The sequence below is a fragment of the Guillardia theta genome, assembly GCF_000315625.1.
Source record: "Guillardia theta CCMP2712 unplaced genomic scaffold GUITHscaffold_128, whole genome shotgun sequence".
NCBI classification, from domain to species: domain Eukaryota; class Cryptophyceae; order Pyrenomonadales; family Geminigeraceae; genus Guillardia; species Guillardia theta.
In genome coordinates, this window is record NW_005434546.1 from 74,620 (window position 1) to 102,583 (window position 27,964).

At 52.7% G+C, this 27,964-nt stretch overlaps 10 protein-coding genes across 10 annotated transcripts; 7 read left to right on the plus strand and 3 right to left on the minus strand.

The window, feature by feature from the left end:
* Positions 1-53: 53 nt before the first annotated feature.
* GUITHDRAFT_165999 (hypothetical protein) lies at positions 54-2,666 on the minus strand (the record flags this gene model as incomplete). The annotated part of the gene is made up of 18 exons (XM_005822263.1): positions 54-188; positions 232-285; positions 338-388; positions 437-478; positions 543-590; positions 834-869; positions 917-993; positions 1,094-1,139; positions 1,209-1,250; positions 1,307-1,499; positions 1,616-1,708; positions 1,798-1,876; positions 1,950-2,023; positions 2,067-2,122; positions 2,146-2,199; positions 2,256-2,312; positions 2,359-2,404; positions 2,578-2,666. The coding sequence occupies 18 exons, from the start codon at positions 2,664-2,666 to the stop codon at positions 87-89; spliced, it is 1,239 nt and encodes a 412-aa protein (XP_005822320.1). The 3' UTR covers positions 54-86.
* Positions 2,667-3,651: 985 nt separating this feature from the next.
* GUITHDRAFT_166000 (hypothetical protein) lies at positions 3,652-4,525 on the minus strand (the record flags this gene model as incomplete). The annotated part of the gene is made up of 3 exons (XM_005822264.1): positions 3,652-3,753; positions 3,806-3,913; positions 3,962-4,525. The coding sequence occupies 3 exons, from the start codon at positions 4,523-4,525 to the stop codon at positions 3,676-3,678; spliced, it is 750 nt and encodes a 249-aa protein (XP_005822321.1). The 3' UTR covers positions 3,652-3,675.
* Positions 4,526-7,246: 2,721 nt separating this feature from the next.
* Positions 7,247-9,367, plus strand: GUITHDRAFT_59841 (hypothetical protein; the record flags this gene model as incomplete). Its single annotated transcript, XM_005822265.1, has 7 exons — positions 7,247-7,284; positions 7,403-7,719; positions 7,768-7,993; positions 8,049-8,193; positions 8,414-8,622; positions 8,910-9,024; positions 9,308-9,367. Coding segments are annotated over 7 exons (1,110 nt in total), but the record flags the coding sequence as incomplete, so codon positions are not given.
* Positions 9,368-12,015: 2,648 nt separating this feature from the next.
* Positions 12,016-14,136, plus strand: GUITHDRAFT_155515 (hypothetical protein; the record flags this gene model as incomplete). Its single annotated transcript, XM_005822266.1, has 7 exons — positions 12,016-12,066; positions 12,345-12,958; positions 13,019-13,225; positions 13,277-13,337; positions 13,521-13,676; positions 13,724-14,095; positions 14,118-14,136. Coding segments are annotated over exons 2-5 (913 nt in total), but the record flags the coding sequence as incomplete, so codon positions are not given.
* A 635-nt stretch (positions 14,137-14,771) lies between these two features.
* On the plus strand, positions 14,772-15,313 carry GUITHDRAFT_118468 (hypothetical protein; the record flags this gene model as incomplete). Its single annotated transcript, XM_005822267.1, has 4 exons — positions 14,772-14,863; positions 14,918-15,010; positions 15,066-15,155; positions 15,211-15,313. The coding sequence occupies 4 exons, from the start codon at positions 14,772-14,774 to the stop codon at positions 15,311-15,313; spliced, it is 378 nt and encodes a 125-aa protein (XP_005822324.1).
* Positions 15,314-16,235: 922 nt separating this feature from the next.
* GUITHDRAFT_155517 (hypothetical protein) lies at positions 16,236-16,779 on the plus strand. Its single transcript, XM_005822268.1, has one exon. It carries the CDS (start codon positions 16,245-16,247, stop codon positions 16,650-16,652), a length of 408 nt encoding a protein of 135 aa, XP_005822325.1. The 5' UTR covers positions 16,236-16,244; the 3' UTR covers positions 16,653-16,779.
* A 1,781-nt stretch (positions 16,780-18,560) lies between these two features.
* GUITHDRAFT_118470 (hypothetical protein) lies at positions 18,561-19,108 on the plus strand (the record flags this gene model as incomplete). The annotated part of the gene is made up of 3 exons (XM_005822269.1): positions 18,561-18,585; positions 18,640-18,869; positions 18,926-19,108. The coding sequence occupies 3 exons, from the start codon at positions 18,561-18,563 to the stop codon at positions 19,106-19,108; spliced, it is 438 nt and encodes a 145-aa protein (XP_005822326.1).
* Positions 19,109-24,161: 5,053 nt separating this feature from the next.
* GUITHDRAFT_155520 (hypothetical protein) lies at positions 24,162-24,876 on the plus strand. Its single transcript, XM_005822270.1, has 2 exons — positions 24,162-24,261; positions 24,304-24,876. The coding sequence occupies exons 1-2, from the start codon at positions 24,246-24,248 to the stop codon at positions 24,789-24,791; spliced, it is 504 nt and encodes a 167-aa protein (XP_005822327.1). The 5' UTR covers positions 24,162-24,245; the 3' UTR covers positions 24,792-24,876.
* Positions 24,877-24,991: 115 nt separating this feature from the next.
* GUITHDRAFT_118472 (hypothetical protein) lies at positions 24,992-25,429 on the minus strand (the record flags this gene model as incomplete). Its single annotated transcript, XM_005822271.1, has 1 exon — positions 24,992-25,429. The coding sequence occupies one exon, from the start codon at positions 25,427-25,429 to the stop codon at positions 24,992-24,994; it is 438 nt and encodes a 145-aa protein (XP_005822328.1).
* A 280-nt stretch (positions 25,430-25,709) lies between these two features.
* On the plus strand, positions 25,710-27,836 carry GUITHDRAFT_146551 (hypothetical protein; the record flags this gene model as incomplete). Its single annotated transcript, XM_005822272.1, has 10 exons — positions 25,710-25,758; positions 25,920-25,978; positions 26,021-26,176; positions 26,337-26,384; positions 26,421-26,501; positions 26,996-27,064; positions 27,225-27,276; positions 27,319-27,410; positions 27,547-27,607; positions 27,778-27,836. 10 exons carry the CDS (start codon positions 25,710-25,712, stop codon positions 27,834-27,836), a joined length of 726 nt encoding a protein of 241 aa, XP_005822329.1.
* Positions 27,837-27,964: the final 128 nt, after the last annotated feature.

The window sequence follows — 27,964 nt, forward strand, 5'->3', positions numbered from 1 at the left end:
CCCCGGGAAGTGTGAAGATGTGAACAGAGTGATGAGAGTGAAGTGTCAAGTTTATGCTTGTAGTGTATTAAAGATTGTATGATAGTCTACCTCTTGAAGTAATGGTCTCCCTTGTTGCCTGCTCCACGGGGGTTCACGTCCTTGTAGTCGTCCCAAGAAGATTTCTTCCTCCTCTCACGCTCCTCCTTCTGCTGTACAGGTCATCTTGGAACCAGGCTCAAAGGACCTCACCTCCTCTTCTGTCAATCTTGACTCCTCCTCATCCATTTCCTCCTTTCTCTTGGCCTTGATGAGAACAAGTTCAGAAAGCAAGGCACTTCTTAGAATTCGACACAACCTGCTGCTCCTGCTGCTCCTTCATTCGCTGCATTTCAATCTCTCCCCACTCCTATGATCAACGTCAACACCTCGATGCAGGAAGGCGCACGAGCTTTGCCTGGACTGTCATTGTGGCAGGGTTCGGGTTGCAGAAGACATTCTGTGGAGAATGTGGGGAGAAGACAAGATTAGTTTGGAGTAAGATTAGTTTAGAGTCCTGGAACCTGCCGAATTGCCTCACGTTTCTCGTATTCACTCCCAACAACGGGGACCTTGCAGAGTCAAATTGAGTTAGACTGAGACTAAGAAAGAAAGATGGAGAAAGAAGGCGGGGAGAGGAGAGGGGAGATGGGCAGGGGGGGGAGTGGGGAAGGGATAGAGAGAGAGAGAAGGGGGGAGAAAGGGGGATTGGGATTGGAAGGGGGAGGGGTTGAGAAGGAGGGACGTTGACACATCAAAAGCAAATCAAAGCAGCGGACAAGAACGAGTAGAGAGGAAAGAGGATCAGATATCACCCTTCCTGCGCGCAAGAGCTTCTCGCTCCCCGCAGTCTGTTGGACCATTTGAGTGCAAGTCGAGAGGGAAACAAGCAGCAAACGTTTTCTTTCTTGGGAATATGAACAGTCTTGATCTTCCCAGCATCCTTTGAATTTGCGGGGCGAGCGACTGGCGGTCCTGGAACGGAAGCGGCTGAGAAGGAGGGGAGAGGAGGAGGAGGAGAAAGAGCGGCGGGGAGAGGGGTGACGGGGGCGGAAAGGACACGGTGGGGAAGAACCTGTAGGATTGGGCATTGAAGAACGAAAACCTAGAAGTTCTTTCTCCTAGAGAAAGTCGTGTCACTACGCCAGGGGCTGGGGAAGGAGAGCAAGGAAGCGAAGGACAGTACTGACTTGCTCGAACAACGAGATCTCGTTCATCGACTTCAATATCGCCTGAGGAAGCATTGAAGTCAGTTCTCATAAATGCTGCTCGCAGCTGGATACTTCACCTCCTCCACTTCCAACAACAGCCTCTCCCTGTTGAGCTCCACGTCTACCGTATCGCTCTCATTCTTCATTTGCGTCTGAGGAAGCGACTCCAGCTTCTCCCGTAGCTCCTTCTCCCTCCGGTGCCGCGCTATTCTCTCAGCTCGGAGGTGGTTTGCGTCCGCAGGAGGAGACTTGACATCGTCAATGATGCGCCTGCAGCACCACCCAATCACCCCTTATCCCTTCTCCTCCCTCCCCTCCTCCCGCTCCTCTTCCTTTGCCCCCTTTCTCCTCGTCCCCTCCTCCTTCTCCTCCTCCTCAGTCTCCACCTGCAACCGGAGACAAAAGTAGGGTCCTGAAGGACCTCAAGGTCCGTGCAAAGCTTGAGGAACCTCCTTATCGTCTCGCATGACTTGTCGAGGCTGCAGACGGGCAAGCGATGCGGCAGGGGACGAAAGTGTCAGGAGAGGACGGAGCACAACTCAGGCAGCAGCTGAAGAGGAGACAGCACCGATCTCGACGGATCGACAAGTCACTGCAGTTGGCAAGCAGCATGGCATGGAAGTATGGGATCATCAGGAATCTCATGTCTGCAGTCCAGGTCGAGATCAGCACAAGAAGCGGAAGCGGTGAGATGGAGGAGGAGGAGGAGGAGAAGATCACCTGGTGTGTTCACATCCTGGATGGTCTCATTCTCTGAGAAGATCCCTGCCCTCTCCAGCACGTCCATGGCTCGGCTGCGGAAAGTAAGAGCAAGTGGCTCCTAGGATCAAACGAGACCTCGAGTAAAACAGAGCTCTTTCTATCACCTCCTCCTTCTCTTTCGGGCTGCAGTCCTGACAACAAACGTCAGCCTTACGAAGCACAACCCCTTTCTGCCTCCTCCTGGGACCTGACTGCGCTGATACAGGGCCTGCACAAGGGTGAAAAGGCTGAGTTGACCTCTCAATCATACGAAGGAAATGCTACCTGTACTTTGGCGAAGAGCGAAGAGAGAGACAGGCTGTCCACTTCTTCGGCCTCTTCCTGCCACGAATCTTCAGAAGTTCACAACTATGTTTCACTTACATACATCTGTGACCGGTTTCCTCTCTACTGTGACCGCCTCCTGACGCGATCTGGAAAGATTGATCAGGGATTATGAACAAATGGGCAGAGTCCTACTGCGTTTGCTTCGAAGGCGTCGCCTTGCCTTGGGAGGAAGCAGACGTAGCATCCACATGCTGGTGGAAATGATTCATTGTGAGCTCGACACCTCAATCTGGAGGAAATGTGGCGCTGCTATGTTCACCTTACTTCTTCCTTGTGGTTGATCCATACGCTCTTCATCGCTATCATGGAGAAGTTCGTCGAGGGCCTGCACCGTAGCCAATGAGCCATCGCTTCCTTCTAATCGGCATATCCTTCTCTCTTCTTCTAGATCTCTTTCATCCGCTCCCTCTCCTCCCTCTTTACCTTGTCGCTCCACTTGCTGTAATCTACCATGAGAGGCGGCGAAATTCTTTTGTGAGTACAGCCGAGGCGAGCTTGCAATCCTGGGGCCTTCTAGTGTGGAAAATGTAAACATTTGGAATTTTTCTATCATGATTTGAAATTTTCACCGAAACATTTCGAAACCATCTTCAAGGATGTGATCGACCATGGAGAGGGAGCACATCTGCTTTGAGATCGCGGGGAAGCCAGGGATGGTCTTTGTGGGCTTGTTGATGAGCTGCAACAGAGAGGAGTTTGAGATAGTCAGTTTGTGTATGAGGGAGTTCTTCTCTCTGGCTTCTGCCGCTGAGTATGGTTTGGCACCGATGGTGGAACCTGTCAGCGTACCGTTCTTTTGTATGTACACTCCGCACAGGGATATCTTTGGAGCCATGCAGGATCTGAAGAGATTCTTCGACAGGAGGTTCGATGAAGTCCATAGCAAGATCGATCCATCGATTGAGAAGCTGGATCTCCTGCTGACTCATCTCAACACCAATCATGTCAAGTGATTTTGGGGCTTGGAGCCTGGTATGTTCTACTCTGAAGAGTGGCCACACCCTGCAAGGCAAATCTACTCCCTCTCTCTTCCTGCAGCCACCCCTCCGTTCTGAGGTCCAAGGGACCGAGTGTGGAGGGTTCAGTTCATTCTGCATGCCCCCAGGCTCAAGTGGGCATCCCGTACATCTCTTGTGCAGAGGACAGCCCTGCGAACGGTATAAGGCGCTCGATGGATATCATGATGGGCTGAAAAACCACATCAGTGACACTGAATCAACTTGACAATGTATTAGTAACGTTAATAGAATAGAATACAATGAATCTACATGGCAATGTGTTAGTCTCGCATGCGAGCTTGTGTGGTGTTGTGAGCTGAAGTTGCTTGTGCTGTGAAGAGGCTCATCTTCCTCCCGGCCTACTGGCTGGGGACTAAGTCGTATTGATAGGTGATGTCGCCAGGAAGAAGGGTGCCATCATACGCAGTTTCTACCTTCTGAGAACCAAGGGTGAGAAAACGGCAGTGGCTAGTCATAATCAGCATGCACCTGTTCAAGGTGCGACCCGAGCCTCCTCTTCTTGCCCTTGTGTGTGTACGGCCACTTCGGAATACCGAAAGTACGGCAAATCGTTTTCATGGTCGACTTCCCAATACCCTGTGGATCCTTGTTAGAGATCGCGTATTAAAGAACAATGACGCTCACCATCTCGCTCGCCGCAGCTTCAAGGCTGAGATGAAATCTCTCTTCGAGCATTTGCAGGGTTATCTCGATAGTTTGAGTCGAGAACCCTCGCCGTGCATGCACAATGTAGCTATTCGGAGAACTGGAGCTGCTTGAGAACTTTGCTTCTGAGGGAGTATTCGCTGGTTCGAGGTTGTGGAATTCAGATTTATGGCACTTGCTCGCAACGTTATTTTCCTCTGGCAGAGGTTCAGACAGTGAACGCCTTCGTTTTCCAAGTTCAATTTCCTGGCTGATGCTTGCAAGGTCCGGGTTTTCATCTGGGTTATCATATATCATGGCTATCTTCCTCTCAAATTCCTTGATATCTTGAACCGGGTCCAAAATAGTTGAGGAAAGCTGCAGCGACTTGAGCGATTGCTTCATGCACCCTTCGAAATCGAACGATTGATCTTCTGAATTCTCGCAAATCGGCCACATGCTGGTTGGGAAACCAAGATCGATCATGAAGGTGTCATCTAGATCTTCCAAAACATTTCCCTCCCTATCTGTCATAATGCTGTTCTGCACATCTACTACCACCATAGCGTGGTTCTGAGAGATCGTCCTCGGCGGGTCTCCCCGACAGGTCCTTTTGTTTCCCCAGGGGTAGGAATCTTTCTAGATCTTTCGGAAGAGTACGGAAATAGAAAAACATGCAACGTTTGGCTCACAAAGGAGGGTTGCTGACATTCCAGTACATTGCGCCCCTGGGAATCCGGCGCCAGAAGCTTCGAAAGTGAGGTTGTTCTCAAAAAACAAAAACATCTAGACCAGTCGGACGAAGATCTCGAATATGAGATCGGTATCTCCTTTGAGATCGTTTAAACAAAGGGGTGGCTGTAGCTAGGACTGCAAAGATCAACTCTAGGGTCACCAATGAGCGTAGATTTTATAGCTGCGATAATAAGAAACGATGTATGGGATCGAAAGTGAGATCATACAGAAATGAATTGAGTTCAGAAGGGTGGGTACTTGTCGGAGATCGAGTAAAGAGGAGGCTGGGTTCTCACGCAGTCGAATAGGTGGTTATGGGTCGCATCGGAGTCGGTGAGGGTGGGGTTGCAAAGGGGGACTGTAGTGGGATGTGCATTATCACTCGAGATCACATTCGATAATTCTTGCCAGCCAGAAGGCTACTGTGCTTCGCTTGTTGATCCTGAAGAAAGGACATAACGCCAGGGGGTGGGATCAAGGGATCGGGGGGTGGGGTAGTCAAGAATCGATGACATGCTTAAGGGTATCTCGTAAGATCTCCTGAATGATCTCCTAAGAAGAGATTGGTTTTTTGGGAAGGGTTGCCACAGTTGTGGTCATAAAGATAGGGTGGTGGTGGAGGGGTGGTAGGGTGGTGATGAAGCCTTTGCAAACCGGGTGTTACCGTGTACAAAAGGAGGGTTGTTAAGAGGAAGAAGGTTAGATACACCATTCTACCCCCTTCTAGTTGGTCGCTTGACCCCCTTCGATGCTTCTCTGTTCTTCGCATGGCCCCCTCTGCGACGCTTCGAAGCCTTCGGGAATCCTTTCGATTGTTTCCCTGTCAGCTCAATAAGAGAGTCGGTTGAGCTTACAAGAGGAGATTGAGGGGAGATTGTTTTTAAAATGTTTTTTGAACCCGTTGTAAGGAGTTAAAACCAGGACCCCCTCCTAACGGCTACTACGGATAGAATTAGTTACATTCCGGGCCGCCGGGCCGCCGGGCGGCCGGGCGGCGGGCCGGCGCCGGGCCGTCGTGATCATCGGACTGGGCCCCGGCCCAGTGCGTGCCGCACTCAGGGCCGGTCGCAGTGGTTCTGGTAGACTCGGCACTGACTGCGGCAAGCCTGAGATCCAGGAGGTAGAATCAGCCTGAGATCAAGGTGGTACTGAACTTCCGGAAATGATCCGATTGTGAACAGTGACAGCCTGGAAGCCCCCAGTGACATTCGCTGACTCTCAGTGAGAGAGGCTTGGCCGGTCAGAACTTCGGAAAGGATGAAGCAGCTTGGAAGAAGGGTAAATCTGCTTCAGAAAGAGAAACTGCAGGCTTCTCCGGAAACAGAGCAGCGTACGGTAGCCAATGAGCCGCACGGACTTGGATAAAGTCCGGGTCGGATCACGGCCGCCAGCCTCGGCCGCCGGGAATCCGAATGGCAAGCCTACGGGCGAGTGACTCAGTGCCGCAAGTTGGGCCGGCCCCGGGAGGCTTCAAGCAGTTCTATGACCGTGAACACTGTGATTGAAGCCTAGTGCCACGCCGGGGCCACTTCCCGGACGCAGTCACTGCGGCGGGAGTCGATCCATCATCCGATCATGACTGTGCTTCAAGGCGGCTTGGTCCGCTTCAATGCTTGGTCCAAGCCTTGAAGTGGCCCGCCGGAGAGCTAAATTCTTCTCTCAGTGACTGTCAGTAAGCCTGAACCGTTGAACTTACCATGCAGGCCCGGTACTCACCAACCCGGTCCATGATTCAACGGCGGCGGATATGAGCCCCCGGCCGGGCCCGGCGGCGCGGCCGCGAGTTACATACTCAGTGAGCGACACACTGTCGGTCAGTCACTCCGATTGTTCGCGGCGCCCGGGGCCCGGCGCCCGGGGCCGCCGGCCCACCATGTTCAGTCACTGACGATAGCCCTTGCAAGGGCCTGAGACCGTATTGATAAGAACCTTTTTCAAAGATCAGGTCCGGCCGCGAAGTGTTGGTAGGCTGCTCCGGACTCCGGGCTCGGGCGATTCAACTTGACAGTGACTTGATTCCCGGGCCCACTCACTGTGAGGGAACCCCGGGAGATCCTAGGTAAAAACAAGTCCGCCTCAGGATGAGCTCAATAGTCCAAGTCAGGGGCAGTTCAAGGTGTGCGTAACTGATGAATCAGACAGTATGAGGTTTTACCGCACCATGCGAGCATGGGGGATTCTGACCACAGTGTTGCTCGCCGACGTCATGGTAGCAGAGGGGCTGGTGGCAAGAGAGGACATGCGATATGGCCGCCATATCCTGAGTGCTCCCCTCAAAAACATGCCGCAAGCAGGTGCCAATGAGTGTCAGCGTCCTTGTCGTCAGGGTGATTGGCAGGTGCGCGCGTTCCCACACGGAGTTGTTGGAGGAAGGAGGAAGATGCCGTAGAAGGTGATGTGTTTCCGGCTTCTGTATATAGAGTTGAAAGATAGCTTAATGCAGGTGCCGTAGAGTTCGTCCCTCCCCTGAGCTCGAAAGAAGCTCTTAGAGGAGGAGGAGGAGGGGCGACGGTCTCGTTCGAGATGGGGCCGACGATGCTGGTGGCGACATTCACCATGTGCAACCTCCTCAACTACATTGACAGAGGGTGAGATGCTGAAGCTCCTGACTCCTCTCAAATCTTTTAGTCGTGTTGATTCCTCTCGCTCTCTCTCAGATGTTTTTTCCCTGTTGATCTCTTGGCATCCTCTAAAGTCTGACTGCAGGTTGGTGAGCGGGGTGCTCCCGAGGATAGGAGAGGATTTCGACGTGTCCAAGACTTCACTCGGTCTCTTGACGGGATCGTTCATGGGTGGATACTGCCTTCTCAGCCCTGTCTTTGCCCTCTGCTCAACTATGTTCCCTCCCTTCACGTTGATCGGCGTCGGGCTTGTTGTCTGGCAAATATCTGCCGTGATGTCGGCATACTCCCGCAGCTTCCGCGTCCTCCTCCTTGCTCGCCTCTTGAGTGGCATCGGTGAGGCTTCTTTCCAAGCCATCGCCCCTCCCTTCCTCGACGATGTAGCAGGAGAGAACAGCAAAGGTCTGTCCTTGAAATGCGGCGCCTTGCACTGACATGCACGCTGCGCAGGCGTGCTATTGGCGGTGTTTTACTGCGCCATTCCTGTTGGCACAGCGCTTGGCTACATCTATGGAGGATACATGGAAAAATTCTCGAGGTGCTTCTTCGTTTTCATCTCATCTTCTGAACCTGAACCCTTCAAAAGCTGGAGGACCGCGTTTCTGCTATTGGCTGCCCTCATGACGCCTTTCTCTCTCTCCTCTTTCTTCGTCTCGAACAAAATCACGGAGAAGGTGTCGGAGGAGAAGGCCACAAAGAAATCCTCCCTCAAGTTGGACTAGCTTTGCTAGAGACAATGATTCTGACATGTCCGGTAGAACCATCTCGGGTCTCTTCCGCAACAGCGTGTGGCTCACTGCCGCTCTTGGATATGCCGCATGGACTTTCACCATCGGGGCCTTTGGGGTCTGGGGCCCGACATTTATCCACAAGGTTGTTGCGATGTTGTCTTCCTTTGCTTGTCTTCCCTTTTCCTACTTTTCTCCTCACTCCTGCACGCTTTCTCCCCGTGTCGTTGTTTCCATTGATGCCCCAAGTTTCCATCATTCGTTCTTCTCTCCCATGTCTCCTAGTTCTTTGTTTTGATCAAGTTTCTGACTGCTCCTACCCTTCCCCTCCTCCTTGTTCTCGTCCTCCTTCCTGCCTCCTTCAGGAGTTCAACCTTCCGATGGAGTTGGCTGACCTTCAGTTCGGTGCGATCACAGTATGCATGGGACTTCTTGGGACTGCCATTGGCGGCGTCCTGCTTGATACTCTCACCCGCCGAATGGGCTCCGATGTGGCAACTGCCAGCCTCTTGCTTGTTGGAGGTCTGACTGCACTATCCATCCCCTTTCTCGTTGGAGCTTTCCTTCTCTCGTCAAGGTGAGGGGCTAATATGAGTGAGTGAGTGAGTGAGTGAGTGAGTGAGTGAGTGAGTGAGTGAGTGAGTGAGTGAGTGAGTGAGGGAGGGAGGGAGGGAGGGAGGGAGGGAGGGAGGGAGGGAGTGAGTGAGTGAGTGAGTGAGTGAGTGAGTGAGTGAGAAAGAGGAGGAGAAGAAGGTGGTGTCGGTGGTGGTAGTGGTGGTGGTGAGGGAGGAAAGGGAGGAGAGGGAGGAGGAGGAGGAGGAGGAGGAGGGACAAGGTCATAGGGCGTCCTAATTGCATTTGCAGGTCGTTGTTCTACATGGGAATGATCTTTGGGGAACTGTTGCTGTTTGCCACAACCTCTCCTGTAAACGGGGTCTTCCTGTGGTGTGTTCCTCCTGCCGATCGGAGCATTTCCATGGTGACTTCTCAGTGTTGTCGGGCCTCTTCCTTTCCAGTTCTTTTTCAGGCTGTGTTATCCCTTCTTCCTCTATTCTATTTTCTCTTGGCTTTCTTTTGTTCGCACGCTTTCCCTTCCCTAACCACTTCTGATTCATGATTTGCTTCCTGTCACCTGAACGTGAAATCCCTTTTTTGTTACAATCCACTTGAGACTCCCTGTTATCCTTTTGAACCCAGGAAGAACCATTTATCCTCTTCTTCTCCTTCCCCCCTTCTCTTTCTCTGTTGTAAGGGTTCTACAGGCTGTGGCCAACATCATGATTCATGTTCTCGGGGATGTGATTAGCCCCGTCGCGGCAGGAGCTGCCTGGCAGGTGATGCGTTGTGTTTCTCTCGCTGTGTGCTGTTTCCCTGTGTTATTTCAAACATGCATCGTCCCTGACTTCATTCTTCTTTTTGTCTGTCTCAACACTCCTGTCTTGTTTTATTGTCTCTCTTCTCCGTCTTGCCCTGGTCTCCTCTAACTCTCGTCCTCCCTTTGCATACACTCTTTTTCCTTCGTGCCTGAAAAACATTTTCATGATCTAATGTTGCAGTATACGGGGAGCGGCAAGCTCACCATGGCAGCGGTTAGCGGCTGGCTAACATGGGCGGTAAGTTTGAAGAGGAAGCGTCTTAGTGACACATGCTGAAATACTGAGCTCCAGGTATTGTTCTGGCTTTATTCCGCGTTTCTTTCCAGTAATAGGACAAAGTCTGTGAGATAATGTAGAGTACACGCAAGATCGCAAGAAATGGTTTGCAGGCAAGAGATCTCAAGAAGAGAACAGTCGATGGTGGATGCTTGTGGCTGCTGCGGCTATTCCAAACCATCCTATCAACCCTCCAGCAATCACGTCGGATACCTGCCGTAGGATCAGACTCGCCCCATTCTACCTCAGGCTGACATAGTGTCTTCCCAGCGAGATCCTGCTCAGTCCTACCAAACTTGCCCATCCAGAGAGATACAGCACGCTGCTCGCGCGCTCCGTGTCAGGGGAGAGCGACGGTTGCAAGGGCAAATCTCTGACATACTTGTAATGGGGGAGCAAAATCCTTGCAAGCGCCCACGTCCTCGTCGCATGCCCGGAGGGGAAAGAATGCCTTCGTCAAGCAGTGAGCAGGGAAACATCGACCATCAAGTGCACTTGTCTGGTCCCACGAATCTTGAGTCTGTCTTGTGGTGGGGAGGTCGTTTCCGCTTAACCAGCATCTTCAGCGTCGCTATGGTTGCGAGGTCCGCAGCCTGCCATCATGTTAGTCTGCAGCCATCGGGAGGATCCAAGGTAGACCAGACAGACAGAGACCGTGGAGGTGAGGAGCTCATTCATGGCCTTTACCTCACCCCGCCTGCACTCGTCTCACACAACTTGTGTACAACTCGCTTTGCACTCACATGTACGAGACAGCCGGTAGCAGGATGAACCAAAATACCCCGTCTCCTGATAGAGAGACAAACTCCCAGCACCAGAATCTCCATCTCTCCTTCCCCTGCGTCCTAGAATCATTATCCATCACAACAGGTATCGCCTCCACTAATCAACATGAAGACTGCAATACGTTTAGTTCTGCTGTTGATCATTATCCAATTCCACATCTGCCCACCTCTGCCCAAGGCTCATGCCATTTCGAGACAACATTGATCCCCCGGCACGTCGATTCATAACCATTGTCCTAGTCTTACAACCATCCGAATAACTCCCGCAAAGAATCATCACACAGTCCTCAAACATAAGCCACATCATGTTGCTTTTCCTTGCTCTGATGGATCTCATTGCTCAAATCGAACACACGTCAAACCACACACATGTCATATCACAGACATCTATACCATATCGGTCTTCTCACATCGCACACATTTCACCTCTCCTCCTAGCGTCTTGTAGATCTTTGTCGACCATCGTAGATCCTGCGCCGCCCACGACTGCATGTCCGATAATTTCGCACTTCCGAGCGCGCCTCGACCGGAATATTCCAAGTATGTCTGTGCAGGTGAGTACGATGGGTACTTAAATGAGTCAAAGTAGGGGTACTAATCCATATGTACGTCGTTGGAGAACTGGGCTGCTCCGGGTAGACAAGCTAGAGGGATAGGTAGCGAAAAAGGCAGAAATGTTTGATTACTCCTCGTTCTAGTGTAAGGTTGTCTGTGACCTCAACCTCCATATTTCAAATGGTCCAATAGAGTTCAACTCTTTTTTCTCTGTATTTCCAAATTTTGAGGAACAATTGAAAGTTACCATGTGGTGGAGAGGTTAGAAGGATCGCCCAATCCCATATGCGCCTCTCTGGACGTGGTAACGTGGTACGAACCTTTGAGAGAAGAAGTTTGCGTACTTTCCCTTCGAAAGTTCTATACAAGATGCTGAAGCGATGACCTTTGGAGAAATGGGATGATGGTGACAACCGATCATGGAGCAATCTTCCTCAAGAGAAGTGTTTTCAGAAATTTAAAATCATTCAGTACAGTTCGAGCTTGTCATCTGAGATTTACCCCTACCCCCATATGTACGATAGAAACTTTTATGACCCGTATTTTATCTGGAAATTGAACCGGTGAAAAGTACCCCCAAACTACCCAAATCCCAACCCCTGGGTAACCATCAGCTCAGAAAGAGCAATTTGGTGACCCCTTGGAACCATCGACAACCAGGCCTGAGGGTCAGACATTTATCAATTGCAGTCTTACTTGCGTGGCCTAGTCTCGATGGGTGCTGATTGACCGCAAGTCCAAAGCACCCCTACCCCTGCCGGTATCACACATACCAAACATATGTTTTCCAATATTTAACAAAGTTTTAGGAGTGCTAAATTGCATTTTAGACATGTTGGCATGTGGCTAAAGAAAATCTATTCCACTTAATGAAATAATAAGTTTGTATTATGTAAATTTGGTAGAAATGAAATGGAATAGTAGATTTTGGGTACTATATTTACAACCTTTTTTGCGATTGAAAGCCAACCAGCGGAGGAAGTGAGAGCTGGTGATGGCAGAAGTGAAATTGCAAGGAGCCGCGCAATGGTAAGATGACGGTGAACGATTCCTCCTGCCCATCCTCCTCTGCTCAGCCCAGATTGTATAAATGGGTGTGGCATGCCCTTTCATGCTGGATAAACTTGCGCCATGGGAATGGGGGGTGCCCGGGGTTATGTATGACGAGGAGGAGGCAGAAACTGTGACTGATTGAGGAGGCATCTTAGGGCCTTCGCTCCCCTTGCGCCTCCCTCCCCTTTCCCTCCTTTCTGTCTTCTAATCTACTGCATACTCGTGTGCTGCCATTTGAATTGTTTCGTTTGCAGATTTTTTGATGTGCCACCACGACAAGTTAGCAGAGAATACAGAGATATGATCGAAGACAACATCATGAAAAAGATAGAATCCCCGGACCAACAATTCAACAAGTTTGACGATGAAGCGGCAGCGTTAAATGGGATGATATATCGCGGGGGCAGCGACGCTCACTCCATAGAGGATGACCCAGAGCATATCGACATTGAGAGGTACTTCAGAACCTTGATCATGGGAAGCAGAGACGAAGGTAGGAGACCTGATATACCCCAGCAGCCCGAAAGCAGTCCTGCCAGCAGGTCAACCTCTTCAGCACAACCACAGTGGGTTTTTGATCCTCTAGAAAGAATTCCGAGTGCGCCAAGCGTCCTCTTTCATCCCCAGCAACCTCTCAGTTTCGATTCAAACGTGTTTGCTCTTCGGACTCAGTCGACCTCGTCCACGAGGACCAGCACGTCGGAGACAAAACGTCCAAGAAGAGCTGCGTCTGGCAACGATGGCTCGGAGGTGTGGGACTCAGGGTTGGACGGAGATGACAAGCCAACACGGGCTCAGCGACGAACGGCAAGAAGGCAGAAAGAACGAGACCTCGTGAAATCCCTAGACGCCTTGATCCCTCCTGCAGGTATGAAAGTTTGCAGTATGATGGCGAGTGCGGATAGAGTTTGACTATTTGTGCTTCCAGCCAAATCCGAACAGGTCAAAGGGGTTGGGACCAGGGCTCTGGGAGAGTCAGGACGCTCGCAACTCACTGTCTTGAAGGATACCGCCGACTTTTTGAGGCTGATGAAGCACGATGGTTTAGAACGACAGGGTGCAGGCTCTCCGGATCACAAAAAAGCTAAGGAGCATGGCAATGATGTCAAAGTTTCCAAAGAAGACATTGTGTCAGGTTTAGCTCTCCAAGATTGTGAGTCGTTTGTGTAGTTTAATGCAAGGACAGGCTTGCTGGCAAGCAACACGCTATTATGCGTTCTTTTGGAATTGCCTACATGGAGAATACGGTAAAGGAGTATTGCACCAGCCAACTCATGTCTGTATGTTCGATTCTGTCGATGAGCAGATGTATTTATGGCAAACTTTGTTTACATGTCCGCTCGTTGATCCCTTTGCGGCTGCTGGATTACGCATGTTGTTCTTCCCTATTTTGTTGTAGATCTCGATGAAGAATTGACGCTGAATTTCAGGCATATTAACGAAGGTTTTCGTGATCTGCTTGGACTTGAAAAGGACGAGGAGAAGCAAAACGTTGTCAGCCTTCTAGATTTTATAGTCCAATCGGATGTCAACCATCTGCAAAACTTTGAACGCGAACTCCTTCTTCAGACTAAGACCGCCAGCAGGTAAGAAACGTGCGATCATAGAACGTGTTTCTTACTCGGTGTTCCAGTATGTCTGTTTCCTTCAGACTGTCTGGACAACGCGCCGATGGTAGCAACCAGATGGAGGCGAAGAGAAACTCAAAGACCAAGATGTCGATGAGAGAAGATGCTGAGGAAGACAAGGCCGAAGGTAGCCCGAGTGGCTCCTGTGACTCAGCAAACGAGGACAAGCACAGCCTCTCCATGGGCGTCGTCTGGACTTCGCGACTGGCTGCGTTGAACGCAGAGAACAACTTCTACCGCAGCTTGCTGCTGGTGGGAACGAGACCAGCAGGCATCGAGGGCTGGCCGCAGATGCTGAAAGTTTCTCACTAATTTTCTCTCTGTGCTTCACCCTTCAAGCTGATAAGCTTTTGTCTTGCCAAACTGCAGGTTCTTTCCTAGTTCGAAGAAACATATACGAATGCAAACTGAAAAACAAATAAACATTTGCGTGTGGAGCAGAAGGGAAGGTTAATGACTGAGAACACCAACTACAGTGTGTTGCAACTGAACAGTGGCAAGAGAACGAGGGGATACCCCAGTAAGAGAAAGTCCCTGAGAGACCGTACTCTAGATCAGCCGCTTGACTGAGTCGGTGATCCAGGGTTCGGAAGTTCATGCTGATTGGAAGGGGGCGCAAAGAGGCCGCGGGAGGGAGTCAAACTCTGCTGCAGATCAGCAGGGAGTTTGAAGCAAGTTGAGCAGCAGACAAGAAGCTCAGCCGCTGAGCTGCTCTTCTCACAAAAAATCTCTTGAATGATTCACCACAATACTCATTTGTAGAGTCGGGCCAGTAGTCTCCGAAAGTTTACTCAAAGTTCAGGTAAAAATCAGTACGAGTAGTCCTTGGCTTTGCTGGATCCTATACAGGTAGGGTAGTAGAGGGTATGAATAGGGGTAGGTGGTTTGAATGGGCGCTCCATCATGAGGGGGACGGTGATCCTGCTGAGCGCGATGGCAATGGTTGTTCGAACCGCACACGCATTCCTCGCCTCCCCCTGCTCTCTTGGTTTCGATGCTTGTCGTCTGAGAGCAGGGAGTGTCAGGCGCCTAGGAAGCGGGGGGGGCATCAGCATGCTCAGAATGCAGGAGAAGAAGAGGCTGGTATCTTCCGATCCCTATAAAGTGTTGGGAGTCAACAGGAATGCCGATGCGTCAGAGATCAGGTAAATTTGCCATGTATGCTGGGGTGTGACGTATGCTCTAACCACTGTGTCCAGGAACGCCTACGATACATTGGTCAACCTTTATCATCCAGATGTTGCAGGAGACGACTTGGCTGCAGCCCAGAAATTTTCTGAGATCTCGAACGCGTATTACAGAGCTTGTCAATGTTGATGCTAGTCGTGACCGTTCTCTTCTGTTAAGATACGAAGTCATCGGTGATGAGAAGCTGAGGAGATCGTACGACAAGGCGTGGCTGGAGGCGAGGACAGCAAGGTCCACGGATGCAACCAGGTTTTCAACTATCCTTGCTGTGCACCCTTATTTGGACCTTACCCACTTCCTACAGATACTCGGAGAGAGAGAACCGGGCACAGACTTTGACTATCCTGATCGCGGGCTTCATCGCAGGGGCTCCTGTAAGATCGTCTTGCGGGATCTGCTACAACTGACGGCTTCGTTGCCGCACAACTCGTACAGGTCATCATACCGCTCGTCCTGGCCAAGATGTGTGTCGAGCCATTTGCGTCAACTATCAAATCACTGTGAGTTGCAGTACTGCAGTCTTAGCCTGACCATCCAGTCTCTGACCACAGTGACACTGTGACAGGTCTACAGCTTGTATCTGACTCAGTGCCATCAGGAACTGTACTAGTATGAAACTCAATCAATTAAAACTGAGTGGGACCGGCGGCGCTCCACGTGACCAGATGACCGTCACGCCGTTACCATCTGTGTGATAAATGCCTCATGCAAGGCCCGGCTACTACGCCGGTACCGGGTGGGCCGCCGTACACGGTCGGCGTACGGCGCCGATCCGGTGGCAACGCCCCCGCCGGTGGCCGGCCCCCGGCCGTGACGGTGCCGCTCAGCGAGGCCGCCGCACTGGGCATGATTCGGACCGGGCGATGGGCCTGAAAGCCTTCTGACTCCCGTCCGGAGCCACGGTCCGGCGAGTCGCCGGTACGACGGTCCGGCCGGCCCGCGCGGCGGCCGCCGGACCGTACCCGGACGGCTGTCGGAGCGGAGTGGCGACAGGCCCGCGGCCGCGGCCGCGGCGCGGCGGCCGCATGAAGTTGCCGGAGTCGATCGGAGTTGCGCCTGGCCGGCCCTCAGTGGCCGCGGCCCCGCCGGCCCACGGTGCGCCGGTCCGACGGCGCCGACTCAGCGGGGTTTAGGCTATAAGCGAACGGGGTGACTCGCCATCATGGCATGGCCCGGCGGCGGCCAGTGCCGGGCGGGCCGCCGGGCCGGGCCGGACGGTGGCACGGTGGCGCGCCGCGGCGCCGAGTAGCCCGGGAACGGAACTTAGAAAAATAACGACTATTATAACAGACTCCAAAGTGGCGCTTCGACATGGTCAAGCGATGGTACATGGTAGGGATGGCGATGGCGCTGTCATGGTTGATGCTGGTTAGGATCATTAGTTTCAAGAAGTCAGAGACATCCGCTCTGCTGCAAGTTGGTGCGCATGCCAAGGGAGCTGTGCGAAGATGCGATGCCTTCTGCGAGAAGAAGTGGAAGGAGCACCTGGCGACTGTCCGTGAGGAACTGAGGAGGAAGCATGCTGCGGCGATCAAGAATGGGGCCCAGCTATCGCACATCTCTTTGTCAGAGACAGCTGGACCTGCTCAGAGTCAGAAACTGAACCTCAAGGTTGCTCCAGCCAGAAATCCAACCGGAAGGTACCGCAACAAAGTGTTGCAGAAGCAGGACAATTTCTGGAAGCGTATCGGATATGGTGCTAAGAAGATGGTGAAGCCCAATTGTAAATTATTCGATGATTGCTGAGTGTGATGCATTGATGCATTCTATGGTCTCGTCTGAATCTTCAAAGATGTGTGTCTACAAGTCTCGGTTGATTTTTCGCAGCAAGAGGCCACGGCTAACATAGTTGAATAAATGCAAGCTTCTCACGAATGTTAGAGTTCTCAGACATGTAGATGAACTTGTCTAGATAAACGTGTGTAGGTGAACGAGATCCCCACGCATGCACCTCGTCGTTTTACTGTGGATCTCGATGAAACAGTGCGAATATCACTGAAAACGAAACACAAGGGCATTGATAGTACATCAGTAGTCTCTACGGTGAAGAGAGTATGGCGAGTAAGGATATGGCAAACAGAGGATTCTCCCTGAAACATGACGAAGAAGTGACAAATCATTTCTTTGCTTTCGCAAACAGATGGTCTTGTTGATACACGGACGTTTGTATCGTTCCTGAAAACTTCACAGATGCGTTATCATCTTCATCAACTACGAGTCATTAATTCGATCAGCGTGATGTTGCCGAGTTCATGAAACATCAAGACTATGATAAAGATTCCAGATGTAGATATGAAAACCTAGTGCGTATGCATCGATGCGACTGCTGGGAAGATTCCCACCACGAACATCAAATTGACCCAAACAACTACAAAGACCACACGATGATGAGTTGGTTTCATCCAATACATTCTAAGCCTTTGATGTGGTCAAGCTTCACTTAGGATCATTGCATGTCATCTTGGTGTTGTATTGATGGCTAGAAAAGCAGATACAGCGCAACGTTTTAGGCATATCTCGTTGAGATTCGATCGAATCATACACTGCGTGTTTTTCAACTCTTTTGACTTTGCGTTGGCAGATGGATGTAGACCATGCCAAGGCGAGATATGTCTTATCCCGTTCAGGTTCTGATGACAATGCTTTCTGCCAAGTACCCCGACTGTGAGTTGCCGCAGTCAAAATCCTTGTGTTCCGTCAGATGTTGAATCATGCGATTGTTTCGTGACTCTCGATCGCATAAATAAAAGCGATATCACTGCATGTAGCAGTGTATTGGAAACAAGTAGCAGTGTATTGGAAACAAGTATATGTGCATCATGCCGTCAGCTGTAAGGTCCTTTATGCCAACCATTCGGCAGTCGCATCTCACAGTCTTGACTAGCAGGAGACGGCATCGTATTTCTTCCAGCATGGCTCATGGTGCATGCTTGTACACACGCAAGGACTTGGTCAGAACACCTCTCAGCTCTCCACTCGCGCCATGGACTTGTTACGCCTCTTACCTGTAAAGAAGTCCTATGCCTCCCATAACCAGACACCGAGGCGGGCTGTGAGATCGTAGTTCGATATTCTAGACCAGTCGGATATAAAACTCTTGATACTCCTTCGGGTATTCACCCCGTGCTTATCGTATCCACCGAAGAGGGTAAATTATAAGGGTCATCTGTTCCTGGATTTCAGTTAGTGGGACGCTAGAGAAATCGATGACCTCTGCTGGTATTGTTAAGCCTTTATTTGACCGATCTATCAGAAGCTTCTGGAATCGCTGATAAAACTTCCCTTGTAGAAGCTTACAGATCGAAACGGGACGGAGAACGAAAAGACCTCTTTTCAAATCCTTTTTGGCCTCACGCACCGACTCCGGTCTTTAACTACTTTTTCCGCTCTCCCTGCAATCAGACCTCCTCTCCTCTCCTCTCCTCCTCCTTACCGCTCCTCCTCTCCTCGTGTCCTTTAATCCATCGTCCAACTCAAGCTCACCCTGCTCATCTCTTTTCTCTTCTGCTCATCTCTTTTCTCTCCTGCTCATCTCTTTTCTGGCTTTCTTGCACCCCTCCCATCAAGCTCTTCGATCAACTTGTCCCAGGAACTCATCCAGAAAATCGTGTCAGGATCAAATTTGCTACGCTAATAAGGACCATTGCTTGATTGATGAGAATGGATTTCTTCGTTCCTGGTAAGTGCACTGGTGCTGCAAGAAATCTTGGTCTGACCTGGATTGTTGTTTCAGTGCGACCTGCAGTCTTGCGTGGAGCAGCATTGCCTAGTTTTCATGACTGGAAGCTCGTCGACACCTCCGCCTCGACCACCCAGGGTATAGCAAGCTTGCCTAAGAAAGTTCGCCTCCTCCCACGAAGGAAAAGAAGATCATCAGTCGAATCTCCCAAGGAAGTTGTACTAGGGATGGACCAGATCTCTTCACTCTTCCACCTCCCACAGTGCGAAGCTGCACAACAAATGGTACATGGACACTTGAATCGATCCCGCAGCATTCTGACTTGTTGTTGTTCCTCTAGGGGATATCCCTCTCTGCACTCAAGAATGTTTGCCGCAAAGTCGGTCTCGACAAGTGGCCTTACAAGAGAAAGTACTCGTCGACCAAAGGAGCGCAGAATTGTTTGAAGCAAGCAGATATGTCTCTCTTTGACGAGGCCTTAGAGCATGTGCAAGGGAAACTCGAGAATTCATTTGACTTTTAAACAACCTCTATTGATCAGGCTGATATCTTCACTCTAGAAATGTGTATAACTGTCTTCTAAACGTACTTTACCTCCGAAATTCTCTTGTCGAATTTTCCGCATGTCCCGAATTGATTATCCCAGCCTTTGTAGGAAAGGGAAGAAAATCTGGTTCGAAATGCTCACAACACGGTTTTACACTCTAATGTGTGGGAATGGATCTTGTTGCATCATCGATATTTGAAAATGTACTTTTCATGCAGCTCATACTATTCAGAATCCGGACAAGTACTTGACAAAACATCATGGTGAACGACGCTGATTCGCTTTTCAGTTGAGATTTCTGAAGGATGATCATAGCTTTAATGTGGAAGCTGAAATGTCGTCATTAGACATGCATGTACACATTGCACGCAGGTATGTATCAAGGGGGCGCCATCAGGAAAGTCCAAAAAGTAACGGATCGTGATCAGTTCAGTCAGTACGAGGAAGAAGACGAACAGAATGGATTAGAAAAATCTGGCGGCAAAGAGATGCGGTATCTTTCTAGCTCCCACCCTCACAACAACAATCGTAGCACAGCAAATCTTTTCGAATTGAGACGTCGGCGGTGGCAGCAGAATGCTGTTGAAAGGGCTACGTATAGGAAGACATGGGCATCGGATGATAGCACATGCATCTTGCTCCAGGTAAGTTTGCTCTTGACTTCACCTCTTCTCCTCTGCTCTCTCGGGACGTCCCGACGGCCCCCGCCAGTCGGGAAGAAAGCTGTTAGGTCCCTCCAACAGAAACGACTGAACTAGAATGTATGGAACCCTTGCAATGCGAGTAGAGGAGGACGAGGACGAGGACGAGGACGAGGAGGGGGAGGGGGAGGGGGAGGGGGAGGAAGAAGGGAAGGGGAAAGAGCAGTACTAGTGATTGAGCTAGAGTGATTGAGAGGAGAGCGGATAGTTTATATGATCTGTTCAATTTGCTCACATCTTGAGAAACTGCAGGCCAACCCTCACTGACGTCTTCTATGCAGATGTTGCTGAAGGTTCGGATGAGTGATTGAGGCGAGCATGGAAGAGCTGTCTGCCAGCCTGACTGAAGGCCTGGAGGTAAGAACCTGCGCATGCCATGGAAGATGCCTTGCTCACCCTTGTGAAGCACTTCTCCGACCTCTCCTCCATCCACAGCTTCTCCTCTGAACCCGAGGACCCCTGGCTCAAGAGACTCGTCGAGGTGAGTTGACCTCTGACCTGCTGTCATGACAAGCGTTGAACTGTTTGCTTCATTGCAGAAGTCCAACCTTCAGCTAGACCTGCATCGGCGACATGCTGGGCTGGGGTCAGAGGGCGGCCGTCAGGAGGTGGGGAGAGAGAGATTTAGGAGCAAGGACGACATCGGATGGAGAGGCGCGTCAAGATTTCTAGAGTGGGACGGAGACACCAAAGTCTCCTCGAGCATCGAGAGGACCGCGACGTCTTCCGTCAACGTCAGGAGGGCCCCGCAAACCTCTCATGCTCCTTCTAAGAGGGTCAGCAGCGCCGACCGCAGCTTCAACGAGTCTGTCGAGTGGAGGATCCTTGACGGGGAGATCATGCACTGCGGGAGGAAACTGAACTGCTCTCTGCTCTACCATCCGACCCGCCACGTCACCATGGAGTTCGTCCACAGCTCTCCTGACCACTTCTTCCTACAGCTGGAGGAGGGAGGAGAGTTGTTCTACTGCACCCGAGAAGCGCGTGTGCGGCCCGCAGTCGGAGGGTTCAAGAGCGAGAAGCTGCTGCGGGAGCTACGAGCAGGAGGAGGAAGAAGAGCGACTGAGGTAGTGACGGAAAGGGCTCGATACAGAACTTGGAGGATCAAAGTTGACGTTTCGCACGCCTACATGTTCAACACGTGGAACAGAGATCTGCGGATACACCTGCTGCATGAAGGTTTTGTTATGCTGGGAGTTGGCGCGGATTCACAATCGATTGTCTACGTCGAGGGCGCCAAGATGCAATGGCTGCCTCTGTCAGAGGGGAAGAAATTCGTCCGAAACCACTTCCCTCTATCTCAGAGTGAGTGTAAGATCAAGACGCTGGGAGCCAGAGACTTCGATGCTGCGCCGGGGACCAGCATGAAGGGCTCGCAGCGCTGAAGGAGTGCTTGCAGGAGAGCATGCAGCGGCTGGCGAGCATGGAAGAGTGAGTTCGGACAGTGTGTGAGTGAGTTGACCTGGGGGCAGGAAGCAGGATGCTTACCTTAACCACCTGCTCGATGAAGGGGATGCAAAATTCTGTCGGGCATCCGAGGAGCTGGACAAGGAGCTTGCTCTCGGGAAGAGCCTGTCGTCGTTCGAGAGGAAGAACAAGCGGGTGGAGCTGGTCGAAGTTGTCACAGAAAATGAGGTGAACTCTCCTCCTCCTCCTCCTCCTCCTCCTCCTTATCCTCATCCTCCACCACCATACCATCACCATCACTACCTCCTTCTCCTCCTCCTCCTCCTCCTCCTTATTCTGCGCAGGTGGCGGGAGGAGGATGCTCTACAGAGCTGGCGTTCTGTATTGAGCGGGTGAGGAGGGTATGCGAGCAAGGGAAGCACCGGACAAGGATGGTCTTCTTCTTCAGAAAGAGCTACCACTCCTTCTCCGACATCTTGCTGCACCTCAGCATGCAGCTCGGGTCCGGGTTGTTCACAAGGGAGGGGATCATGGAGATGGTGGGAGAGGCGTGCGAGGAGGGGTCGTGGAGGTCGATTGCGATGCTCCTCAGGAGGATCATTCTTGCTTTGCTCGCAACGGACACGCGCGTGTACGTCATCGTTGACAACTGCAGCAGGACAGAGAACCGTCTATTCAACATGACGCTAAGGATGCTGAGAGGGGAGCTGCAACCATGGAAGTACCCGCTGAGCAAGGACGGGCTCGTTCGGTTCGTAGCCAGCGGGAAAGAGCTGAAGATCTTCGGCTACGGTGTGCTCCTGCGCACTATTGCGCTGAAACCTCTGCAGAAGGAGGCGCGGGGAGGGTTGGTGGAGTACCTGCTGAAAGACAAGCTGGTTGCTGCCAGGCACCTCGAGAGTCTGACAGGAAAGAACGAGGCTGGGCGAGCGTTGTACCTCAGGGCTGCTGCTGATATCATCAGATGCTTCGGATGCTTCGAGCTAAGTGAGGACGCGATAGAGAGTTTGCCAGACAGTTTGGAGGATCTTTACATGAAGACGATTGAGATGTTGGAGATGAAACACGGGAGTGATTTGATAGAAAGGACGTTTGCTGCGATCAGTGCTGGAAAGAGACTGCACCTAACAAGTCTGCAGACGGTGATTGGAGACGGTGACGAACAAAGGCTGAAGAGTCTGAAGGAATCGTTGCTCTCGCTGTTGAGGCTTCCCCCAGAAGAAGAGGTGCTGTTTGTTGACGACGAAGAACTTCAAAGATGCATCGGCAAACGGTACTCCGGCAACGTCGCACAGTTGCGGGAGGAGGAGCAGAAGAGAAGGCAGAAGGAGGCAGCAAGACTGTCGGAGAGGCTGGCAAGTTGCAACTTTTTGGTGGTTGACGCAGTGAACGGAGAAGTTGGCTTCAACAGTCTTGAGAGAGCTGTGGAGGAGACAGGATGGGACGATGCGATTGTTGTCCAGTGCAAGAGGTACGAGGTGTCAAACACTATCAAGATCACAAAGAATCTCACAATCCGGGCGGATGGGGAGAGGAGAGGAGCTGAGGTCAGGATTGCCCTTGGTAGGACTGCGCTGGAGGTGATGGAGAGCAAGGACGGGAGGGCAGTAAAGCTCACCCTGCAAGACGTGCGGGTGAAGCAGGTGGGGAACGAGACAGTCGAAGTCCCCACGTGCATCGCGGTAGGGCCCAGCTGCTCGCTCCAGCTAACCAGGGCCAGCGTGACGAGTGTGTTTGGGGTCGGACTTATCAGCTCTTCCGCCCTGATCACCATGGAGCAGACCTTGTTCTTCCAGTGCGGTCGTGCTGGGGTCGTGCTGGAGAAGAGGAGCAAGTGCAGTATGAGGCGATCGCACGTGATGGTGAACCCCCTTGACGAGGTTCCTGACCGGCTGGGCCCGCTGTACCAGCTCTTCCTGCACTTTTGCGAGACCAAGTTCACCAGCGGGAACCGGCTGAGCGGGATGGGGAAGAGGAGCGTCACTCTTGACTTCTCAGAGTTTCTCGCCATGATGAAGTCGCTCGAGGTCGAGCTGGACAAGACAACTCTCTCCTCTGCCTTCCAGCGGGCAAACTCAGACGCGCTGTCGGACAAGGATCGCAACGAGATGAACTGGAACGAATTCAAGCTCGTCCTCAGAGACCTCTGCGTGCTGGGCAACAAGCAGCAGGTGCTGGGGATCGACCTCGACGAGCTCGAGCTGCAGGCCCACAAGCTGTCGGACCGATGGGTGCGAGCCAACGCGGTGGAGGTGACGGGAGGCAGCGAGCTGACCATGGAAGACTGCGAGCTTGCAAACGCGATGCATGGCGTGCTTGTCATGCTGGGCTCGTCGCTGACCTGCCATGGCTGCAGCTTCCACTACTGCGGGCGAGAGAACGACTCAGCTGCTGTCACCTCCCGCCATGCTCGCACCTCCTGCCTCCTCTCTGACTGCCGCTTCCTCTTCAGCGAGAACAACGGGGTGCAGGCAGAGGCAGGGAGCAGGTGCGAGCTGAAGGACTGTACCTTGTCCTCCTCCCAACGCAACGGCATCACGGCACTGGGAGCACAGACGAGGGTCGAGGTGCGAGGAGGAGCGATCAGTGGGTCCGTCAAATGTGGGATCAGCGCGAGCCAGCGAGCGTCGGTGCTCGTGGAGGGGACGAGGATCGAGCGATCGATGGCGGCGGCTGTGTCAGTGACAGCGGCAGAGACGACGGTGGAGCTGGTAGGAAGCACGTTGGAAAAGAATGGGCGAGGGATCGTCTGCGAGAGGGAGGGGACGGTGCTGCTGTCGGGGATGGAGGTATCAGGGGAGGAGATCGAATGCTCCAGGAAGGGGGTAGTAGAGTACCTGCGCGCCGAGGAGGGGCCTCTGCAGTACCAGCAGGTGGTGGGGAAGGAGAGCGCGAGGAGGCGGTCAAGCATCTCCCTGCGGGGAGAGAGGAAAGAAGGCTGTGTGGATCGGATCAAACGTTTCTTTGCCAAGATCTTCACGAATGTAGCGGAGGCGTACGTGGTTATGAAGCAGCGACGAGGTAGAGGGGAAGCTGTGAAAGAGGCTCCTGACTCAGTTGCAGGAGACATCCTGACCATGCAGGAGCTTGCTCAAGGGCTGGAGGCGCTGGGGGTAGAGGAGAACATGGGGGCGTTGGAGGCGGAGCTGGCCGGCAGGCGGCTGATGGAGAGCAGGGAGATGAGCGCTTACAGCTTCGTCTGCGCGTTCCAGTGGCACGAGAGCAGCGCCTTCGAGGGAGGGCTGTGGGAGTCAGCGATCATCGACGCGAGGAGGAACAAGCGGCAGCTGATGACGAGGCTGCTGCGAACGACGGGGATCAAGGAGCTAGCTCCTGCTCCTCCTCCTCCTCGCTTCCACGTGCTGCAATCCAACCTGTTGGCAAGGGTGAGGAGGAGGAAGGACTTTTCCAAGCAGATAAGGACGAGGATGCTCAGCGGAGATCGCAGCAAGGAACGATCGCAGGGCATACAGCTTGTGCATGGAGGACAAGCGTACAAAGGATGGGAGGAGTACAGGCGCATGCGACGCTCTACCTCCAGCAGCCCTTGACCTCCTCAGAGTTGCGGCGAGCAGCCTAGAGCTCCTCCTTGGCAGACGCTCTCCTCCTCTATGAAATAAACTTGAGGGCACTGCCACCTCCTTCTCAGCTGAGCCCCAGCTCCCGCCTGTCAGTCTGTTAGCTCGGCCCACTCACTCCAAACCCCCACAAAGACTGCTCGAGCTCGAGCTCTCGACGAGTCCTCATGCTCTCACGCCATGTGCTCCTCCCTCTTGCCTCCAGCCTGCAGCATTTTCAGCCCTCCATGCGCCTGCGGCTCTACCAACATCGTCTTCGCCTTGCGCGCGATCTTGAGCCGATGTCGCGCGTATGCTACCATGAAGCAATCGAGGTAGAAAGACGTGTTAGTCAGATGAGAGAACAGCAGCACATGGCCTGAACCTGAGGACCTGGGTAGGAGGAGCAAGCGCTCGATTTCTTCCTGCACCAGCACTAGGAGCTTGCGAGGAAAGGGCCTCGTCCTCTTGGAGATGGACGCGAGACGAGGGAAGGGCCTGACAGATGTGTGCTTGAGCTGCTTGAGCGGGGAGCTAGTCGGAGGCGGAGAGGACGAAGAGGAGGAAGAGGAGAGCGGAGGAGCAGACTCAGGGACACTAAGCGCTTCTTGCGAAGCTTCAGAAGTGACCATGGCGGTGGGAGCGCAACGAGCAGCCTGGTCGTGCATGGGGTTGGTCTGTGACTGGTACAAGGAGGAGGAGGAAGGAGGAGGAGGAGGAGGAGAAAGCGCGTGTAGACTAGGGAGGTAGAGGAGGAGCAAGAACACGGGAACGAGCATGCGGACGGATCTCAGTAGGAATAAAGAGGGTAGTGGGTACCTTGATCACCGGTTTGAGTAAAGCAAGGTACTTGGAAAATGGGGGTAGGGGTGATTGCAATGGCTGTTAGGGGTAGTTGCCAAGGAGGGAAACATGGCTTCAAGATGGTCAGTTTGGTTGGTGGTTGCCGCAATCATGGCAGGTAACGGAGGAGGAGGAGGAGGAGGAGGAGGAGGAGGGAGGGGGGGGAGGGAGGAGGAGGAGGAGAAGGAGAGATGACTAGCTTAGGCACTTATGCATGCGTGGAGGGAGGGAGAGGAGCAGGAGCAGGCGGGCAATGTTGTGAGTTGTTTGTTGTGCAAGGGGTTGGGACGTCGCCGCGCCATCAAGCGTATGGTCACGTGGCAGCGATCAAGAGCATGGTGATGGCCGGTAGACCACGAATGTTTCTCATGCCCCTACAGGTCCTTCCCAACATGTTCCTGCGAGGAGGATCGGACTCGTCGTCGATGTCAGCGGGTAGGAAACGAACGATATCTTCATGCCTACCTCGCGTTCACGCCATAGCAGAATCGTCGTTCGAGTCCGAGGTCTCGTTGGATCATCTTCCATATGAAAGGGTGAGACTTTAAGATGCACCTCGTACCGTTGCCCTCAGCCCCCTCCCTCCTCTCAGTGCTTCCTCCACTTCCTGCTTCCTCCCCTCCTCCTTGCTCCCTCAGAGCTCCTAAGTCTCGTCCTCTTGCTCAAGCTCTGCATCGCTCCTGACTCTTAGCTAAGTACGGCATGACGGTCCCGGAGAACGAGCACATGCTCAAGCCTACCAAGGTTGGTGTGATGGAGGCGCCAGACGTTGGCTGACAGGATGCGAAGCTGGACGCGATCAATGCAGATCCCTACATCGGGAAGTGGGGATGGACGGGGATACATAGAGCAGCAGTGCTGGTGAGCGCTGAGATGCAAGGAGAGGGAGGGAGAAGGAGCGGGAAGGAGAAGGGGAAAGGAAGGGGAAGGAAAATGGGTGGAGGGGAGAGGAGGAGGAGGAGGAGGAGGAACTGACAGCTGGCAGAATGACACGGAGACCTTGGAGAAGATGCTGAGTATGGGAGGCGATCCGAATGTTGCGACGGACAATGGTTGGACGCCATTGCATGAAGCAGCTTCAGAAGGGTGGGGATACCGGGACCCTTCGAGCGACTCTTCTTCCCTTCCTGCCTTCCTCGCTCCCTCGCCTCCCTCCCCTCCCTCTTTTCCTCTCCCGTTCCCTCCTTCTTCTTTGTCCCCCCTCCCTTCCTTGCTCCCTTCCTCCATCCTTCGCTCGACGTCTCCTTCTCCCCTGACGCGCTCAATGAGCAGGTGGACGGAAGTAGTCAAGCTATTGGTGTCCTACGGAGCTGACGTCTTGCAACTTGTCGCTCTGCTCCCCTCACACCCCGCAGGTCAATAAGACAACCCACACTGGATGGTCAGCGCTGCACTTCGCGGCAGGGAGCGGACACCTGGAGATGGTGAGGGCGCATGCCAGGAGGAACAGGAGAAAGAGAAGGAGGAGAAGGAACAGGCACAGGAACATGAGATTCAGGAGCAGGAGCAGGAGCAGGAGCAGGAGCAGGAGCAGGAGCAGGAGCAGGAGCAGGAGCAGGAGCAGATCTGACGAGGAGAGGATAGGTGAAGCTGCTGGTGAAGCTGGGAGTGGACAAGAACTGGAGGGACAGCTATGGTATGTCAGAGCTGCTCTAGTCGAGGATGACATGGCTGCCAGGCGACCTGCCCATAGACAAGGCCCTCAGAAATGCACAGCAGAGATTTCCTTCGCTCCCTGTCCGCGCACCGCCCTCGTTCAATACGACAGAGGTGGGACAGGAGGGGAGGCGAGAGGGAAGGGAGGGGAGAGAGGAGAGGAGGAAGAAGGGGAGAATGGGAAAGAGGGAGGGAGAGGAGGAGGGAGAGGAGGGAGAGGAGGGAAGGGAATGACTGTTGCGTGAAACAGAAGAAGGAAGTTTACTACGAGGTTGCAAAATATCTCAACGATGGGAAAGACACCGATGAAGGTGTGATGTGCATTCTCAACTCTCTTCCTCCTCGTCCCCCTTCTGCTCCCCTCTCCCTCCTTCCTTCTTGCCTCCCTCTAGTCGATCCTCTTGTCAGCTCCTCCAACCACCTGCCCTCCCTCCCCCTCTCCTCAAACTCTTTTGGCAGTTCCATCCGAGGATCGCTTCAGTATCTACGCACCCATTCTCCCTGGAAGAATCCACTCATACGACGTTGGGATCAATGTAAGCATACCCGAGTCTCTAGAACTGACTCTCTCTTACTTCCTCTTGTCTCGTTCCACCCTCCCTCCCTCGTCCTCCTCCTCCTCTCCCTCTCTCTCTCTCTCTCTCTCTCCTCCTCCTCCCTCCCTCCCT